Below are 21,763 nucleotides of genomic sequence, written 5' to 3' on the forward strand. Positions count from 1 at the left end.
ACCGCGGGCGTAAATGTACGCCCGTTTGCGTTAAGGCACGGGTTTTGGGGGCGTACACTTACGCCCTCGGTCGTTAAGGGGTTAAAGCGTAACTGTCATGTTTTTTTTTTTTTATTGCAGAAATCAGTAGTATAAGCCATTTTAAGAAACTCTGTAATAGGTTTCATCAGCCAAAAAGCCTCCTTCTGTACTCAAGAAGCAATCTCCCAGCCTCCCCCCCTGACTTCTTATCTGTGCATTATCAGGCAAACACGTCTTCATTACAGAGAAGCCAGTGAAGACGGGCTCTGCTCTCTCCATTGTAAGCCTATGAAGGGGGGAGGGGCTGAGAGAGATGAGGGAGCAGGAAGAGGTGACATGAAGGTCAGCTGTTTGTAGACTCTCTGGGCACCTAAAACGCTAAATTCAGGTGTCAGAAAGGTCAGTGCTTATCTATGAACTTACTGAGAGAAGATTGTAGGGTGTTGTGCTCTGCAGGACTGCTCCGTGCTCAGTCACTCCTAACAGCCCCTCCCCTCTCCATAGCCACATAATGGACACAGAAATCCTGCTTCATTTGATGTGAGGGGGGAGGCTGGGAGATTGCTTTTTCAGTACAGAAGGAAACTCTTTTAGTACATAAAACCTATTACAGAGTTTCTTAAAATCGCTTGTACTGTTGATATTTAATGTTTTCAGAAAAATGGCCCTGAAATGACAGTTACGCTTTAAGTTGGAATACCCCTTAATGGTGCGTTCACACCTACAGGATCTGCAGCAGATTTTCTGCAGCAGATTTCATTTAAATAACTGAACACAGCATCAAATCTGCTGCAGATCTGCTGCAGATCCTGTAGGTGTGAACGCACCCTTAAGGGCTCTAGTGCACAGAATCAGCTTGGGCCCCTGTAACGTCTCCTCACAGGGAACCTGTCACCAGAAAATACTGACTACAGTATACACATAGATGGGTAGATTTATTAAACACAGTATAAAGTAGAACTGGCTCAGTTGCCCCTAGCAACCAATCAGATTCCACCTTTCATTCCTCACAGACTCCTTTGGAAAATGAAAGGTGGAATCTGATTGGTTGCTAGGGGCAACCGAGCCAGTTTCACTTTACACCATGTTTGATAAATCTCTCCCAGAGTGTTTTATAGTAGTCTGCAGCTTAGAAACTGTGATTTTATAAAAGCTAATGTAAGAAGTGAGACAGTGCTGAATTTAACAGCACTTAATGCTGCCTTCAGATAATAGCCTTAAAGGGGTTGTCCGGCGCAAAAAAATTATGCAGCGTCATCCGAAGCTCAGCCGCGATTGGCTGAGCATAACTGTGCTCAGCCAATCGCGGCTGAGCTTCGGATGACGCTGCAGAGGGCGGCCGGCACTCGGGAAGATCCGCTGGCCGCCCGAAGAAGACGTCACTGCAGAGGATCGGAGACCGTGGTCGGCACGTGACAGGTATGTATAGCGCACCACACTTCCGGGTACACGGGTGGGGGTGGTGGGACACGGGGAAGGGGGCCATTCACAGACATAACATACATTACAAAGTTGTATAACTTTGTAATGTGTGTTATTCTGTGAATAATTTTTTTGCGCCGGACAACCCCTTTAACCTGCTGATAGATTCCCTTTAAGGCACTCAGCAATATAGCCCTAGCATGGGATCATGTGATCAGGAGCCCCTAGACAACTATTTCAAGTCTAGTACATATGTGTAGCATCCAGAGACGGGTGTGAAGAGGTGGCCTGTCTTTAGTTAGGGTACTAGTAGCTCATAGATAGAAGGAGAGGGCTCATGATGTGTTTGTGTGATGGATGAGCACAGCATCTGATTTTCTGACTGTTCACTTAGGAGAGCATTTATGTACAGTAACTGGATGATGTTGGGGGTAGCAAGCCTAGTGTGGTAAGGGGGTCCTGTAAGTTCCTCTGGTTAGGGACCCTGCTCCAGCTGTGACCTCTGTGACCCCTATAACTACACTACTGACCTTTGGACTAATATTATCAAAAAAATGCCAAAGTTTATGAAACTTGTCCCATGTAGACAATTCTTCTGTAAGTGAGGATAAGCTGGTGGTGGTGGTGTGTGTGTGTGAGAGAGGAGGGGGGGCTGGGTAATTAAAGGGTTGTCCTAATAGAAAGAGCAACTACACCTATCTTTGTAACTCAAGGAAGGAACATAAGCTAAAATTATTGATCAGGGCGGACATTGTTCTGGACTATCAGTCAGCATTCCTGTCATAGAACAGGGACTAAACAGATTGCACTCGACTTCAGAGCAAGTTAAAATGAGAGTTTAGATTTAATGTCCCTTCTATATTAATGGATCATCAATTCAGAGCTGGTGTTTCCTCTGGGAGCTGTCTGAGGTTTCATTACTATAATGTTACTTGTTTTCTCTGCACAGAGTATTAGACGGCCATGGGGCTGTAATGTCATGCCTTTAAGGGCTAATCCTCTGCTGACTAGAGCAATGTATTAATGAAGTTTCAGCTAATCAGAGGGGTGTCATAGAAGACACATAGAAAAGGAACATAAAAATGTCCCTCTCTGCAACTGGGCTCTAAAAAAAATAATAATAATAATAGATATACTGTATGTTACACATCAGGCTTATTGCTACATAGCTTAAAGTTGTTGCATTGTTAAAGCGACTCTGTACCCACAATCTGACCCCCCCAAACCACTTGTACCTTCAGATAGCTGCTTTTAATCCAAGATCTGTCCTGGGGTCCGTTTGGCAGGTGATGCAGTTATTGTCATAAAAACAACTTGTAATCCTGCAGCGCTGTGTCTAGCGGCCAGGGCTTACATTTGTATATGCATTAGGCTGGCACACCCTCTCTGACCTTCCTCCCCACCCTCCTCATCATTAGGAATGCTCCAGGCAGATTGCTTCCTATTCCCCACCTGTGTTTATAATGAACATGGGATGGATCGTTAATACACCTGTGCAAAGCTCAAACAGCAGTAAATGTTCCTGGATCATTCCTAATGATGAGGAGGGTGGGGAGGAAGGACGGAGAGGTGGTGGCAGCCTAATGCATATACAAATGTAAGCCCCGGCCGTTAGACACAGCGCTGCCGGATTAAAAGTTGTTTTTATGACAATAACTGCATCCCCTGCCGAACGGACCCCAGGACAGATCTTGGATTAAAAGCAGCTATCCGAAGGTACAAGTGGTTTGGGGGGGTCAGATTGTGGGTACAGAGTCGCTTTAAATAGCCCACACATAGCTCCAAAGCAAATAATAGTTTTGGGGCTATTTCTCCCAACTCTCTCCTTCTGGCCCCCACCTTCGGAGTCAGCTGGGTTAGCTATTATAAAACTGCCCAGCAAAGTGAGGGAGGATACAGAAGATGATACCCCCCTCCCGCACAGCCACTGGCTTGCTCTCATGCTCAACACCTTGCCACCCCTCACCCCACCCCTTATCCCGACACCAGCTGACATCCTCCTGCATGTCCCTCAGCTCCTGTAATGCCTGGAGTAGTGGATCCACTGGACCATCACCAGCGATGGCACTAACCTCACCAGGGAGCGGAGTCTAAGGGGCCGCTGGTATTCACCAGAGCCCGCCGCAAGGCGGGATGGACTTGCTGCGGCAGGCGACCCCCAGGTCGCTACCCCTGGCTTGGTTGCTAGTGACGGCAGGCGAGGCGTGGCAGGAGCAGTAGGCAGGAGATAGTGCTGGCAGAGGTCTGTAGGCGTAACCGCAGGTGACAGGCTGAACACAGGAGCAATGGAGTGACAGGGAAGCAGGAACCAGGAACAAGGACTAGGGACCAGGTAGCGGATAGGTATCAGGAACAAGGACTTGGGACCAGGTAGCGGATAGGAATCAGGAACAACAGGGGGCTGGGCCAAACGCTATGGGAAGCATATAGAGGCTCCAACACAAGGGACAGGGCATGCTGGGATTTATAGGGAGTGATTGGTGCAACTAACCAATTAAGGGCGGACTGGCCCTTTAAATCTGAGACAGCCGGCGCGCGCGCGCCCTAGGAGGCGGGGACGCGCGCGCCGGCCGGCACAGACGGAGACAGGAGCGGAGGAGAGGTGAGGCGCCCCCAGGGGCCGAACTAGCAGCAGCGCCGGGTCCCTGCACAAGGACCCCGGCAGCTGCATGGGGCAGGGGGAGGTCGCGGCGGCGGCCCGGAACACGGGACGCCGCCGCGGCCGTGACAGCTCCCTCCCATGCTGCAACCCAGATCCCCCCTGGACATAGATGACAGCCTCCCTCATGGCCACCAGCCCCCTCCCATGCTTCTCCCCTCTCTCCTCTGTATCCCATCTCTCTCCCCTTTTTCCCCCTCTCCCTGCTCTGTCAGGGTTGCTCTCTTTCAGTTGTAGCTTCAGTTGCACAGTCCTGTGTTTACTGTTCAATGTAGTATGTGAACTGACCAATCAGGGAGAAGCACTGCATGATGGGAAAAGTAGTTTTGTGATCAGCACCATCTTGGATATAGACCGGCTTTTAGAAAAACTTGTAACTCAGGAACAGCAGCAGCTAGAAAGATGGGAGACGGTTCAAAATTCTCAGGGGAACTTGGTGAGTACAACCAGCTAGGTTTGGGAGCATTTAATTTTTTAGCTCTTGGTTGGAATACCCCTTCAGTATTAGAAAATATGAATACATTTTCACATTGTAATTGCCTTAATTTCGAAAGATGATTATATATCAGTTGCATTATTGTTCTGTTAGCGATGTGAGAATACATACTAATATACTGTATTCTACTTGTGGAAAACATGATGAAGCATGTACAATAGGAACTGCTTACCTTATGTCATATGTACAGTATGATGCATAAACAGCATTGTGTCTGCATGGCATATATGCACATGATAATGGCCTGGAGGGTTTCTCAGATTTGTGAAATTTACCAATATTCTTTGTTGGGTCTGTGTTTCTGAGTGTACAGTGTCCATATTAGGACATAGTCAAAAGTCAAATTCAAGAATCATTTTGACACAAAAGTGACTACTGATTTTGATTACTGACTCTGATAACTGACTCTGACTTCTGATTACTGACTCTGATTACTGACTCTGATTACTGACTCTGACTACTCACTCTGATTACTGACTCTGATTACTGACTACTGACTCTGATTTCTGACTACTCACTCTGATTACTGACTCTGACTACTGATTCTGATTACTGACTCTGACTAATGACTCTGATTACTGACTCTGACTTCTGACTAATCACTCTGATTACTGACTACTGACTGATTACTGACTCTGATTACTGACTACTCACTCTGATTACTGACTACTCACTCTGATTACTGACTCTGATTACTGACTACTGACTGATTACTGACTCTGATTACTGACTCTGATTACTGACTCTGACTAATGACTCTGATTACTGACTCTGACTTCTGACTTCTGACTAATCACTCTGATTACTGACTACTGACTGATTACTGACTCTGATTACTGACTACTCACTCTGATTACTGACTACTCACTCTGATTACTGACTACTCACTCTGATTACTCACTCTGATTACTGACTCTTGACTACTCACTCTGATTACTGACTCTGATTATTGACTACTGACTCTGATAATTGACTCTGATTACTGACTCTGATTACTGACTACTGACTCTGATTTCTGACTACTCACTCTGATTACTGACTCTGACTACTGACTCTGACTACTGATTCTGATTACTGACTCTGACTTCTGACTAATCACTCTGATTACTGACTACTGACTTTGATTACTGACTACTGACTCTGATTACTGACTCTGATTACTGACTCTGATTACTGACTGATTACTGACTCTGATTACTGACTCTGATTACTGACTCTGATTACTGACTCTGACTACTGACTCTGACTACTGACTCTGACTACTGACTACTGACTCTGATTTCTGACTACTCACTCTGATTACTGACTCTGACTACTGACTGACTACTGATTCTGATTACTGACTCTGACTAATGACTCTGATTACTGACTCTGACTTCTGACTAATCACTCTGATTACTGACTACTGACTGATTACTGACTCTGATTACTGACTACTCACTCTGATTACTGACTACTCACTCTGATTACTCACTCTGATTACTGACTCTTGACTACTCACTCTGATTACTGACTCTGATTATTGACTACTGACTCTGACTACTGACTCTGACTACTGACTCTGACTACTGACTCTGACTACTGACTCTGACTACTGACTACTTATACCCGACTTCTGATTAAATAATGTGTAATATCTGATCTGTGAAATGTCAGTAGTTAGTAGTCCCCATTCAGTTTTAGTTTCACTTTCACTTCAATTGCCAGGCAGCCCCTAGCTTGCAGTATTCAGGTAAGAAAATGAAGTGATATCTGATCTCTGACTCTGATCTCTGACTTGGTCAGGAGTGAGGAGTCAGTGTGATCTCATCAGGAGGGACGGGGCTTCGACCAGAAGGGAAGGAGTTGTGTTGACCTTACAAGCAGGAAGTAGTGAGCTGCTGCACCATTCACTCCTGCAGAAAGAGAGGGAAGGAAGCTGCAATGTCCACAGTAACATGGGGGAGGACTGGTGTGTGTGGGGTCTGTATACAGGGGAGAGTACTGGTGAGTAGGGTCTGTATACAGGGGAGAGGACTGGTGTGGGGGGTCTGTATACAGGGGGAGAGGACTGGTGTGTGGGGGGTCTGTATACAGGGGAGAGGACTGGTGAGTAGGGTCTGTATACAGGGGAGAGGACTGGTGTGGGGGGTCTGTATACAGGGGGAGAGGACTGGTGTGTGGGGGGTCTGTATACAGGGGGAGAGTACTGGTGTGTGGGGGGTCTGTATTAGGGCTGGGCGATAATAGCCTAAATGAATATCGCGGTTTATCGTACATGTCGTCGCGGTAACGATAAATTCAACGATAATTATGACACGCCCCTTTTAAAAGCAACACCCCTTTTGAAAACCCTATTTTCCAAAGGTAATACAAACGTGAATTTATTCCATATAACAATGTGCAGCAAACTTCACAAGTAATACACAATGTTTTGGCATCTCCTACACCATTTTCAAGTGGCACTTAAAAATGGCATAGGAGACGCCAAAACGTCATATATTACTTGTGAAGTTTGCTGTACATTGTTATATGGAATAAATTCACATTTTCACGTTTGTATTACCATCGGAGTGCTGCAGAGTATTTTTTTTACAAGCTGACTTGGTCAAAGGTCTGGGATTCGTCTGCTGGCACCCACAGTTCGTTTAGTGTGCTGCCTATATTGTTAGCCATATCTATCTATCTATCTATCTATCTATACAGCATAGACAGACAGATAGGAAGGAGATAGATAGACAGATAGGAAGGAGATAGATAGACAGATAGAGAGATAGATAGATAATAGATAGATAGATAGATAGATAGATAGGAGATAGATAGGAGATAGAGAGATAGATGATAGATAGATAGACAGATAGGAAGGAGATAGATAGACAGATAGAGAGATAGATAGATAATAGATAGATAATAGATAGATAGATAGATAGGAGATAGATAGGAGATAGAGAGAGAGATAGATGATAGATAGATAGATAGATAGATAGATAGATAGGAGATAGATAGATAGATAGATAGATAGATAGATAGATAGATAGATAGATAGGAGATAGATAGGAGATAGATAGATAGGAGATAGATAGGAGATAGATAGGAGATAGATAGATAGGAGATAGAGATAGATAGACAGATAGGAAGGAGATAGATAGACAGATAGAGAGTTAGATAGATAGATAATAGATAGATAGATATGAGATAGATAGATAGAGAGATAGGAGATAGAGAGATAGATAGATAGATAAGAGATAGAGAGATAGATATCTATCTATCTATCTATCTATCTATCTATCTATCTATCTATCTACCTCCTATCTATTCATTTCTCTACCCCCAGTCACTGTCACATGCTGTTCTGTCCCCCCTATCCCCCCCCCCCCCCACACACACACAGTTGGGGTCAGGTATGGGTCGGCACCTCCGTGCTCCCCGAGCACCGCTCTCTCTCTTCAGCCCCCCCCCCCCCCTCCGCACCCCCCACAGGAATCCTCGGCCCCTGTCACTCAGTGATGTAGCACATGTATCTGTGTCCCGGGCAGAGCGTCACACATGGCTGCTTCCAGCAAAAGATAACGGGCGCCGAGGATTCCTGTGCGGGAGAGAGTGCGGTGCCCATGGGAGCGAGGATATGCCGACCTATAGCTGACCTCCTGCAGCCACTTCATGTACGGGAGAGGGGGGGGGGCAGGGCACACGGTGCAGCTTCCAAAGAAGCTAGGAGAAATGAGCCGCCGGCGGCAGCGCTGAGCACACAGCACGCCTGTGCGCAGCCTGTCAGTCTCTTCATCTTCAGCCCCCCGCAGCAGGTTCTTCCATACCTTGCATATGTGTGCCCTGGCTGGTATTGGGAGGTGAATCGGAGGATCAGGGAGAGAGATCTGAGGGATGCAGAGCATGCGGCCGCCGGGTGAGGGGGGGTGAAATACCGCAGATACCGTCCTGGCAGAGTTGAGGTCGGTTAACCGACGCCAGTGACGGTATCGGTATTTTGACGGTATACCGCCCAGCCCTAGTCTGTATACAGGGGGATAGGACTGGTGTGTGGGATCTGTATACAGGGGGAGAGGACTGGTGTGTGGGGGGTCTGTATACAGGGGAGAGGACTGGTATGTGGGGTCTGTATACAGGGGGAGAGGACTGGTGTGTGGGGGGTCTGTATACAGGGGGAGAGTACTGGTGTGTGGGGGTCTGTATACAGGGGGAGAGGACTGGTGTGTGTGGGGTCTGTATACAGGGGAGAGGACTGGTGTGTGGGGTCTGTATACAGGGGGGAGGACTGGTGTGTGGGTGGTCTGTATACAGGGGGAGAGGACTGGTGTGTGGGATCTGTATACAGGGGAGAGGACTGGTGTGTAGGGTCTGTATACAGGGGGAGGACTGGTGTGTGTGGGGTCTGTATACAGGGGTCCTCTCTCCCTGTATACAGACCCCACACACACACACACCAGTCCTCCCCCCTGTATACAGTCCCTACACACCAGTCCTCTCCCCTGTATACAGATCCCACACACCAGTCCTCTCCCCCTGTATACAGACCCCCCACACACCAGTACTCTCCCCCTGTATACAGACCCCCACACACCAGTCCTCTCCCCCTGTATACAGACCCCACACACACCAGTCCTCTCCCCCTGTATACAGACCCCACACACCAGGCCTCTCCCCCTGTATACAGACCCCACACACACACCAGTCCTCTCCCCCTGTATACAGACCCCACACACACCAGTCCTCTCCTCCTGTATACAGTCCCTACACACCAGTCCTCTCCCCTGTATACAGATCCCACACACCAGTCCTCTCCCCCTGTATACAGACCCCCCACACACCAGTACTCTCCCCCTGTATACAGACCCCACACACCAGTCCTCCCCCATGTTACTGTGGACATTGCAGCTTCCTTCCCTCTCTTTCTGCAGGAGTGAATGGTGCAGCAGCTCACTGCTTCCTACTTCCTGCTTGTAAGGTCAACACAACTCCTTCTCTTCTGGTCGAAGCCCCGCCCCTCCTGCTGAGATCACACTGACTCCTCACTCCTGACCAAGTCAGAGATCAGATATCACTTCATTTTCTTACCTGAATACTGCAAGCTAGGGGCTGCCTGGCAATTGAAGTGAAAGTGAAACTAAAACTGAATGGGGACTACTAACTACTGACATTTCACAGATCAGATATTACACATTATTTAATCAGAAGTCAGGTATAAGTAGTCAGAGTCAGTAGTCAGAGTCAGTAGTCAGAGTCAGTAGTCAGAGTCAGTAGTCAGAGTCAGTAGTCAGAGTCAGTAGTCAGAGTCAGTAGTCAGAGTCAGTAGTCAGAGTCAGTAGTCAGAGTCAGTAGTCAGAGTCAGTAGTCAGAGTCAGTAATCAGAGTCAGTAGTCAGTAATCAGAGTGAGTAATCAGAGTGAGTAGTCAGTAATCAGAGTGATTAGTCAGAAGTCAGAGTCAGTAATCAGAGTTATTAGTCAGTCAGTAATCAGTCAGTAATCAGAATCAGTAGTCAGAGTCAGTAGTCAGAGTGAGTAATCAGAGTGAGTAGTCAGAGTCAGTAATCAGAGTCAGTAGTCAGTAGTCAGAGTCAGTAGTCAGAGTCAGTAATCAGAGTCAGTAATCAGAGTCAGTAATCAGAGTCAGTAATTAGAGTCAGTAATTAGAGTCAGTAATTAGAGTCAGTAATTAGAGTCAGTAATTAGAGTCAGTAATTAGAGTCAGTAATTAGAGTCAGTAATTAGAGTCAGTAATTAGAGTCAGTAATTAGAGTCAGTAATCAGAGTCAGTAGTCAGAGTCAGAGTCAGTAGTCAGAGTCAGTAATCAAAATCAGTAGTCACTTTTGTGTCAAAATGATTCTTGACTTTGACTTCTGACTATGTCCTAATATGGACACTGTATGAGTGGAACATTTGGCATTTCCTGGTCTTATGTTTTGTTTTTAAAAATATGTGGACAGATGTGTTCAAAGCATTTACATTGTGGGATTATGATTTCTTAGTGGTTTTACTACGAGAGGGTAAAGGTTAAGTGGATTGGTTGTTTATACAACTTTTTGAAGTGGCTGTATAAATTGACTGTGTACTTAATGTCTTAAGGCCTTATTACACCAAACAATTACAATCTGTAATAGCGCCTGTTAAAATACCACGATCAGCCAACATGCACAGTGTCAGCTAATTGTGGTCTTTCAACAGGTTGAGAAATCATAATAACCGCCACACACTTCAATGGGCCACCCGGAGGATCTAGGAATTGTCTGGATCAATGTAGTCTTTGCACTGGTTACCCATTAAGTCCAGAATTCACTTCAAACTCCTCACCCTCACCCATAAAGCTCTCCACAACTCTGCCCCTCCATACATCTCCTCCCTCATCTCTACCTATCATCCTACCCATGCTCTACGCTCTGCTAATAATCTAACCCTAACATCTTCCATAATCAGAACCTCCCACTCCCGCCTCCAAGACTTCTCTCCCTGGCTCATCCTGTTCTTTCCAACCATGTACAATGGCTGGACCATGGACAAATTAAGCACTTGTGCCTGGTGTTGACCCCAGTTGTATTGTGTAAGCTCCAACGAGCAGGTCTCGTATACACTTTATTATATATTATTATGTAGTATAAACATACTACATTTATCCCTATGAGCAATCAGTGCATTGCTCATAGGTGCCCCCTAGAGGGCTGAAAGTTAATGTAGTAAAAAAAAAAAAAAAAGGTTTTATTAATAAAAAAAAAAACACTTCCCATATTAAAAGTTTAAATACCCCCTCCTCATTTTATAAATAAATAAATATATTTGCTATCGCCGCATGCATTATTGCCTGAGCTAAATTATCACATCCCTGATCTCACGTGGTAAACGCTGTAAGTGCAAAAATAAAAGCCAAAGTGCAAATTGCTCTTTTTTGTTCACATAAAATCCAGAAATATTGGAATAAAAAGTGATCTGTAAAACAAAAGTCTGTGGAGCCTCGGTTGCGAGTCTCAAAACACGGGATAGCCAGATATCTCTAGCCTTTTGCCACGGGGTGCCTCCATGATGGGGAGAGCACCACACCACCCTGATAGATAGCCCCTTAAGTCCCACTCGGTTGCGAGTATTGGAACATAAGTAGGGAAAAAACAGGGTGGCCCCTTTTTGTCAAAAGTGATCTGTACTTTCTATCGGTTCCTTGTTTGTGTGTATGTGGCTTTATGAGCATGGCGCAAAATATGACATCTCATCTATTCTCATCAGACTAAAAAAATAAAGCATTATACGAATGGTGAAATTGCTGCATATTTTATGGAAAAATGTAGTTTGTCATTGCCAAGTACAATTGGTGTCACAAAAAATAAGGGCTTATGTGGTATAGGTGGAAAAAATGTAAGTGCTATGTCCTTTTTAACATGGGGAGGAAAAAAATTTAAGTGCAAATAAACAAAATTGGCCTGGTTCTTAAAGGGGAACCATCAGCAGGTTAGACAAATCTAAGTTGCTGATAGCTCCCTAGAGCACACTGGGTGCTGAGGATGAAGGTTTGTTTCTTACCTTCATCCTCGGCCCCCGTTCCACTGCAGTTTTAAAAATGTAGTGCTCTGTTCCATAAGGTCGGTTGGAGCACTGCCCTGCGCCCCAGAGCGCCGATCCACCCCTGGCAAGCTCAATTAGCCATAGAGCAGAATGTAAAGTACGTCCGGGAGCCATACTTTACACTGTGAGTAGAGGCTATCTTGTACGGCCCCTGTTCACTGAATAGCGGCCGCACAAAATAGACCTTTCAAATATTTTGTGCAGCCGCAGAGAACAATGGCCATAGTGTTTACAGTGTGTATAAACTATGGCCGTGCTTCCATACACTGTAATGTGATCGATCGCTGTCATTACACAATGGCTGTTGTTGCAGCCTGCAACAACGGCCGTTGTTTAATGTGAAAATACAGTGTGTTTGAAGGTGGCCTATCTCATGGTTCTCCTAATAATAATATCTTCTGATAACCCCAGAAAACATCCTGTGGCTGTATCCATGTTTTTCAGGCAGTCCTCCAGGCAGCAGGATGTAAATACAGATTGTTCATGCAAAACCAGACTTAGCAAGTTTGGTCATCTCTACCTACGATACAAAATTGGAGCCATGATATTGCCCCATTCGTTCCAGCATGTATACAGAAAGCCTTTATCAGTGCAAGGTTAGGAAAAGAAAAATCTAAAATATGGATTTTTTAAAAATTTGTTTTAATTTTAGGACTGATTCGTTCTCGAGTCCGAGGAGCTGAAGCAGCTGCTGCTGGAATCCTCACTTTTTTGGATAGCCACTGTGAGGTCAACAATGAGTGGCTTCAGCCTCTTCTTCAGAGAGTCAAGGAGGTGGGTTTCTATGAGATGTCTTCCCTCTCACTGCAACTATCACTGAAGAGACAAATCAATTGTGGCATTACACCTTGTGGCATGTTAAGTTTAAACTGAATAATATTTTATTGGATGTGCATTAAAATGAATCCAGAAATAACTATATATACACAAGATATAGGTATGAAGTGTGTGGACACCTTACAGACCATAAAGCTTGTGCATCTAAAACAATACAGTAATATTGACCCAAAGAAAAACAGCAATAGCTAAATTGCTAAAGGGCAAAACAATAGTGACTGCCAAGCATCTGTCACTAGGGTCTCAATGTGTTTCCCCCCACTCTGGGTTCATCGGAAGGCCTAATAAAATTCAAAGACATGGCCTAAAAGCATCAGAAAAGTATGGGTAACATCATACCAGCCATATGCTAGACACAGTCACAAACATAATCAGTCAGATTGACAAGGTACGATCACCAATGAAGAAAATAAGCCCAGGGTCATCTAAAATGCTCACAAGATCCTGTATCCTGGTAGAGGAAATGCTGAGGGATTTTTCCCTTTTGCTATTGCTGCTGCGTTTCTTGTTGGGTCAGTATTGCTGCCTTGGTTTAGACTGCACAAACTTTATGCTCTGTTGCATGTCATTAGGTGACCGCACAGTTGATACCTATATATGAACAGGCCGTCCCTGCTGAGGGAAGTCTATCTTTTAGGGTACAAACCCACTTGACGTATTTGCTGCATGAATCAGTCTTAAAAATAAGCAGGCAAAACGCAGGTTGGCTTTTTACAATTGTTCTGCGTTAAAATACGCAATTGCGTATTTTTGAAGCGTGAAGCTTGTTGTTAGCAAAGCATCAGTTGTTAACAACCTGTGCTAAAAACGCATGTAGCTTCACGCTTTAAAAATACGCAATTGCGTATTTTAACGCAGAACAATTGTATAAAGCCAACCTGCATTTTGCCTGCTTATTTTTAAGACTGATTCACGCAGCAAATACGTCAAGTGGGTTTGTACCCTTAAGTAGGAAGCAGAGTGACAAACAGGAATCTAGGTATCATAACAGTGGGTGCTGGGGACTCGGGGAGGACCCAGGTAGATAAGTTTGCTTTTTTATTTTTATAATGGCCAAAACAAAATATAACAAGTGTTATATATCCAGATAACCCCTTTTAAAAATGTTTTTCTGATGATGAACCCTATAACCTATTTACCTGTCTAATAAATTACCATATACCTGTCCCCCCCGGTGAAGGCCGCCCGACCCCCCACTAGAGCCCCGGATACTTACCCCATCTCGCCAAGTCCCGCTCCTGGAGCCGGTCCCGGGACAGAGATATCTACATCCCGGGATCGGTAAGTATCGGGGGGTTGGGCGGCCTTCACCCTGGCACGGGGGGTGACAGGTTACCTTTAAGTTTTATGGCCTTTCAAGCTTTTTCTCTGCTTGTGATGGTAACTGTGCTGTTATGTTTGTCCCCCTTCCTGTTTGTTGTACACCCATAAAAGACTGCTGGTTCTTGTTGTTTACTCTATCCAGAAATTCAGCCAGTTTTGGAACCCTAGCAATAAAACATCTTGGCAATAATTCTGCTCGCTACTACCTCTGGGGCCTCCCACATAGAGAGGGATAGAGTTGGCTGAATTCCTGGCTAGAGGATACAAGAGAAACAGGAAGTCAAGTAGAGGATGCACATTATACTTTTCAGTATCAGAAGCAGAAATAAAGCATTAATGTTAATATACTAACTTTGTTTATCCATAGCATAAACTTCTTACACTGAACTATTTGTTCCTCCAATTCATAATTACAGGATCACACCCGTGTTGTTAGTCCAATCATTGATGTCATTAGTTTGGATAATTTTGCTTATCTTGCGGCTTCTGCAGATCTCAGGGGTGGTGAGTAAAGTCTCCATTTCTTTAACATTTTATGTCATGATGTCTGAGTTTTAATTACTTTGTTTTTTTAATTTAACATTTTATTTTAAGATTCTCTTTTACATTCAGAAAAATCAACTTAGTGGTTATTTGGTTAGTGTTTGTAGTGAAAACTAAGAATGGTTCAAAAATACAGAAAAAGGTGCAAATCTGTCTATTAGAGTTGGTTCCGCTCCTGGTTTTGGCTACAAATACTGTTCAAATTGTAGATAAATATTAAAAATAAGGGTCTGTGTATGGACAGGGTCTATTCTGCAAGACTGGTGGATAGCAAAGGGCAAAAAAGTAAATACATCCATTCTGTTCAAACTGTTACTAATAAAATACTAAGCAAATTACACGTGAAAAACAAACATTAGCATAGTCTGCCAAAGGTGCCCCACAAGTAAAACATGTAAAACAGATAAAGTATACTGTCAATGACTAAAGGCCCGTAACAGCATTTGGCTGATTACCGGCCATTCTGGCCGATAATCGTTTGGTGTAACAGCTCATGTTGAAAGACAACAATCAGCTAACATGCATGATGTTGGCTGACCGTTGTCTTTGAACATATTCAAAAAGAACGACAATAACAGCAATGGTCTGCTGGCCGTCACTCCATATAACATTAGACCGCCGCTATCTCCTATGGCCCACCCAGACAATCTAAAGATCATCCTGGAAGCCCCTCCTCCGGTGGCCAACTACTGTTTAGAGTGGGGCTACAGTGTAGGGGCATACAGTATATAGTGTATGTATACAGGGGCGGTCTTGGCATTTCTGGGGCCCCAAGCGAAGTTATGTCTGGGCCCCCCTCCCCTCGACACGCGTTCCAAAACAATAGACCGCTGTGTGTTGCCCCCAGTAGTATATACCCCTTGTGGGCTACCGCCAGTAATATATACTCCTTGTGTCCTGCCCCCAGTAGTATATACCCCTTGTTTGCTTCCCCCAGTAGTATATAGACCCCTGTGTGTTCCCCCAGTTATATATAGCCCCTCCCGTGTGCTCCCCCAGACGTATATAGACCTCCTGTGTGCTTCCCCAGTTGTATATAGACCCCCTGTGTGCTGCCCCCAGTTGTATATACCCCCTGTGTGCTCCCCCACTAGTATATAGGCCCCCTGTGTGCTCCCTCAGGGGTATTTAGCCCCCCTGTGTGCTCCCCCACTTGGACATCCCCTGTGTGCTCCCCCACTTGGATATAGACCCCTGTGTGCTCCTCCAGTAGTATATAAACCCCCTGTGTGGTTCCCCCAGTAGTATATAGACCCCCTGTGTGCCCCACCAGTATAATATAGACCCCTTGTGTGCTGCCCCAGTAGTATACAGACCCCTGTGTGCTCCCCCAGTTATATATAGACCACCTTTGTGCCTCACAAGTAGTATATAGACCCCCTGTATGTTCCCCCAGTAGTATATAGACCCCCTGTGTGCCCCACCAGTAGTATATAGACCCCTGTGTGCTCCCCCAGTAGTATATAGCCCCCCTGTGTGCTCCCCCACTTGGATGTAGACCCCATTCTGCTGCCCCAAGTAGTATATAGACCTCCTGTGTGCTGCCCCCAGGAGTATATAGACCCCTCTATGAAGCCCCAGTAATCTATAGCCCCCCTGTGTGCTCCCCCCATTTATATAGACCCCCGATGTGCGCTCCCCCAGTTAAACAGACCCCTGTGTGCTCCCCCTCCCATATAGTATATAACACAATAAAACAAACACTTATACTCACCTGGGTCCGGGCATCTTCTCTTCTCTTCACTCTTGTGGCCGCAGGAAGGGTTTTTCCTGCGATCACAAGAGGCCGCACTCCCCTTGTCCTGGCGCCGATGCTCCAGTGATGTCACTGGAGCGCCGGCACCACAAGGACAAAGCTGCCACTTGTGACCGCAGGGAAAACCCTTCCTGCGGCCACAAGAGTGACTGACAGGAAGGGAGCCAATGTCTCCCGCCCTGTCAGTGCTGCTGCATGTAACTATGAGCGCTCGTTACGAGTGCTCATAGTTACAGTTTAGATGGCAGCAGCGAGCGGGGCAGCGGCCCTGTCCAGCGGTCTTGAGTACAAGAGCGGGACGTGGGGGCCCCCCTCGATGGGGGTGCTTGGGGTGCTTGGTGCCAAAGACCGCCACTGTATGTATATAAAGTGGCTTGGGAAAGTATTTGTCCCCCTTGAACTTTTCAACCTTTTGACACATTTCAGGCTTCAAGCATAAAGATATAATTTAAAAAATGTTGTGAAGAATCAGCAAGTCGCACATAATCATGAAGTGGAACGAAATTTATTTGATCTTTTAAACTTTTTTAACAAATAAAAAACTGAAAAGTAGGGCGTGCAATATTATTCAGCCCCTTTACTTTCAGTGCAGCAAACTCCCTCCAGAAGTTCAGTGAGGATCTCTGAATAATCCAGTGTCAACCTAAATGACTGATGATGAGAAATAGAATCCACCTGTGTGTAATCAAGTCTCCATATAATCCTGCTCTGTGATGGTCAGGGTCCTGTTTAAAGCGCAGAGTGCATCAGGAAGACCAAGGAACACACCAGGCAGGTCCGAGATACTGTCGTTGAGAAGTGTAAAGCCGGATTTGTATACAAAAAGATTTCCCAAACTTAAAACATCTCAAGGAGCACTGTGCAAGTGATGATACTGAAATGGAAGGAGTATCAGACAACTGCAAATCTACCAAGACCCAGCCGTCCCTCTAAACTTTCATCTTGAACAAGGAAAAGACTGATCAGAGATGCAGCCAAGAGGCCCATGATCACTCTGGATGAACTGCAGAGATCTATGGCTGAGGTGGGAGAGTCTGTCCATAGGACAACAATCAGTCATATACTGCATAAATCTGGCCTTTATAGAAGAGTGGCAGAAAGAAAGCCATTTCTCAAAGACATCCATAAAAAGTTTTGTTTAAAGTTTGCCACAAGCCACCTGGGAGACACCAAACGTGGAAGAAGGTGCTTTGGTCAGATGAAACAAAATCCAACTTTTTGGCCACAATGCAAAACAATATGTTTGGTGTAAAAGCAGCACAGCTCACACCATCCCCACTGTCAAACATGGTGGTGGCAGCATCATGGTTTGGGCCTGCTTTTCTTCAGCAGGGACAGGGAAGATGGTTAAAATTGGTGGAAAGATGGACGGAGCCAAATACAGGACCATTCTGGAAGAAAACCTGTTGAAATCTGCAAAAGACCTGAGACTAGAACAGAGATTTCCAACAAGACAAGACAATGATCCAAAACATAAAGCAAACTCTACAATGGAATGGTTCACAAATAAACATATCCAGGTGTTAGAATGGCCAAGTCAAAGTCCAGACCTGTGAAAAGACCTGAAATTTACTGTTCACAAAAGCTTTTCCATCCAACCTCACTTAGCTCCTGTTTTGCAAGGAAGAATGGGCAAGAATTTCCATCTTTCGTTGTGCAAAACTGATAGAGACATACCCCAAGCGACTTGCAGATGTAATTGCAGCAAAAAATACAAAAAAATACAAAGTATTAAAGCAAGGGGGCTGAATAATTTTGCACACTCAATTGTTCAGTTTTTTATTTGTTGAAAAAGTTTAAAAGATTCAATAAATTTCATTCCACTTCACGATTGTGTCCTACTTGTTGATTCTTCACAAAAAAAATAATATTTTATATCTTTATGTTTGAAGCCTGAAATGTGGCAAAAGGTTGAAAAGTTAAAGGGGGCCAAATACTTTCAGAAGGCACTGTATATTACTGTTTCTCCAAACATAAGACCCACCTCAAAAATATGCCCTAGCCCTTTTATTAACACAAAAAATAATATAATACCTTGGGGGACATTTACTAAGGAGTCTAAAGTGTGCAAGTATTCTAATGTGGGTTGGTGCTTATTTTGTTCCAAAATATTGCGTGTGATTTATGGAAAAGTCGCACTCATAGTATAGGTGTAACGGTGGGTGTAGTCGATCCGCTCTGCCACCACTAGAGATGACATAAGCCACACAAGGGTGCGGAGTCTAAGAGGCTGCTGGTCTTAACCAGTGCCCCCTGCAAGGCGGGATGGGCTTGCTGTGGCAGGCGACCCCCAGGTCGCTACCCCTGGCTTGGCTTGCTAGTGGCGGTGGTGTGGTGCAGCTGGAGACAAGTAGGCAGATAGGCTGGAACTCAGCAGAAGGCTCGGCTGGAACTGAGACAACAGTCAGATGGCAGGAACCAGGAATGACGAACCGCTGGGCAGGATACACGGGCAGGATACACAGGCAGGAATATACGGCAGGATACACTAAAGCTGGGCCACACACTAATGGGAAGCATGTAGAGGCTCCAACACATGTGGTAGGGCAGGGCTGCAATTTGTAGGAGAGCTGCAGACCATCAGCCAATTAAGGGCACCCTGGCCCTTTAAATTAAAGCAGAGCCAGCGCGAACGCTCCCTCGGAGACAGGGGCGTGCCCGTCGAGCTGACAGGGAGCTAGAGGACGAAGAGCCCCGGCACAGAGCAGGATAATCGCAATATACAAGCTCAAGAAGATTTGCACCCTAATGTACAAGACTAAATTTGGCTTTCTCCTTGAATTCTATGTATAATTTCCACCAATTTTGGTTATGCTCTCATTTATACCTTGTTAGGTTTTGACTGGAGTCTACACTTCAAGTGGGAACAGATTCCTATAGAACAAAAGATGTCCCGCACAGACCCAACTTCCTTAATACGGTAAGCTTTACTGTCTTAACATATTGATGAGTTATGTCTTCTACTATTTTTTCATAGTTTTTTGTCAGCAAATTTTCGTAGAAACTTGTTAAGATTGGTAAATCGAATCCTAATGAATTTTAATAAAACAGCACAAACTATAGTCATACAATACTGAGACTATTACAGAAGGGCGAATTTGTTAAAGCATGCTGTTGTAAAAGTGTTAAAAATCAGAAAATCACATTAAAAAAAAAAGTCAATCAGCCAGTCATAAGAGAAACAGATTGCTGAACTCAGGGAGAACAGCCAAATGACAACACTGCCGGCTGCTAATGAAAGCGCTCAATGCAGTGAAGTCCTAGGTGCATTGCCCCCTGGGAAACATGAGTATGCAAAAGAGGAGTCCGTGGAGCCTCATTGAAGAGTCTCAAAACACAGGACTAGCCAGATATCCCTCCGGGAAGGACCCAGCCAAGTGGCAGCTCCTGTTAGGAAACCACCAAATCCACCATATTAAGTGGCCCTATAAGTCAGTGTAATGACAAGGGATAAACCAAGGCTAGGTAACCATCCACAGACAGCTGTTTCGGGGTGTTACCCCTCATCAGTGTGGAGCAGGATTCTGGCTAGGTGGGAGCAATGCCTAGTAGAGCCATAACAGACATATGACAATCAGCCAGTCAGTCATCCAATTTCCACCATTCTTCTCCTCTTTGTCCCTATATCCCTCTGTTAGTCTCTACCTGCTCTGCTCTGCTCTCTTCCTGCTGTCATCCTGCTCTCTCCTCCATACACAGCATGTGCGGCCGCCATTTTTTGTTTTTCCAAATTTTCCAAATGAAGAATTTGCTTTGCACAATAAAGTGAACTGATTCACAGCTAAGTTTGACTCGCCAGATTCTCTTTGCTCATCTCTAATCATAAATATCAGTGCTCCTATGCTTTACTATTGTAAGACAGCATATGATAGTTAGAGATGCTGAGCACAGGGACGTAGAATTATTTAATGGTTTGATAAAATAAATTCTGCATGGCCTCTACCAGTATAATTCTTCCTAACTAGAGATGAGCGAACCTCGAGCATGCTCGAGTTCATTCGAACCCGATCGTTCGGCATTTGATTAGCGGGGGCTGCTGAAGTTGAATAAACCTCTAAGGTTGTCTGGAAAACATGGTTACAGCCAATGACTATATCCATGATTTCCACATAGCCTTAGGGCTTTATCCAACTTCAGCAGCCCCAGCTAATCAAATGCCGAACGATCGGGTTCGCTCATCTTTATTCCTAACACATATAAAAGCCTCACCCTGCCAATTCTTGACCATTGTGTGACCCAGCTCAGCCAGTGATTAACTGAACAGGTGTTTCTCGATCAACACACAAAAAGGAGGTGTTAGGAACCGGACAGCAGGACAAGACAAACAGTGAGCCCTAAGCTCAGCCCCGCCCACTGTCCTCTACCTATTTGCCACAATCCGCCCTAAAATGGCGGCGAGCAACTGGGCGGCAGTCCCTGCGCTGGCTAGGTGGGACACAAGGACAAGACAGACAGACAAAACACAATAACGAATGGTCAACAGTCCGGGTCACAACAAACGGGCAGCAAAAGTACAAAATCACAATCCGAAGGCAAAGTCAATATACAGGCAGTATGGTCAGGGGCAGGCAGCAAACAAGAATGGTCAGAAAGGCAAAGCAGGGTCAGAATCAACAGAGCAAGAATAGAAACACAGAACCAGGCAGAGACAAGCTCAATATCCGGCAATGAGAGCACAGACTGGGTTAGTTATATAGGAGGCCAGGATTCTGGTCCAGAATGTAATTGGACCATCCCCCTGATCTCCAAGCACAGACACCTGAGAACAAGACAGATCCACTGGCAGGATGACCTGTCAGTCACAGCAGAACCCAAACACAGATTAACCATGACATGGCCAGACAGAATTCAGCAGGTGAAGTCGGGTGTGTCTCCCAACAAAGGTGAGCATATAAACCAGTGTTCACACACTGCAAACAAAACACAGAAACAGGATAAGAAAATCAGCACCTTCTCGGCCGCACAGCATGAGCAGAGGGACGCATGACGCTCCGCAAAGATACCATCCTGACAGGAGGTGCTCGGTATCAGTGAGTGATCAGGGTAGGTCAGTATTTTTATTTTTTTTATTTTTCATCACACTCTCAGCTCATTGTCCCCCTGTATATCTTACAAGACTGTCATATAGAGGAGCATAGGACACCTGATCTGCTTTAAATAA

At 45.2% G+C, this 21,763-nt stretch overlaps 1 protein-coding gene across 1 annotated transcript in view; it reads left to right on the forward strand.

Annotated features, from left to right (window-relative positions):
• Positions 1-21,763, forward strand: part of GALNT16 (polypeptide N-acetylgalactosaminyltransferase 16) — a 106,925-nt gene that overhangs the window by 64,605 nt on the left and 20,557 nt on the right. Inside the window, exons 6-8 of the mRNA XM_069950338.1 lie at positions 12,796-12,917; positions 14,720-14,807; positions 19,438-19,522. Coding sequence (XP_069806439.1) covers positions 12,796-12,917; positions 14,720-14,807; positions 19,438-19,522 — 295 coding nt within the window. The remainder of the gene's footprint in view (positions 1-12,795; positions 12,918-14,719; positions 14,808-19,437; positions 19,523-21,763) is intronic.

This window comes from Dendropsophus ebraccatus, chromosome 13 (assembly GCF_027789765.1).
Source record: "Dendropsophus ebraccatus isolate aDenEbr1 chromosome 13, aDenEbr1.pat, whole genome shotgun sequence".
NCBI lineage: Eukaryota > Metazoa > Chordata > Amphibia > Anura > Hylidae > Dendropsophus > Dendropsophus ebraccatus.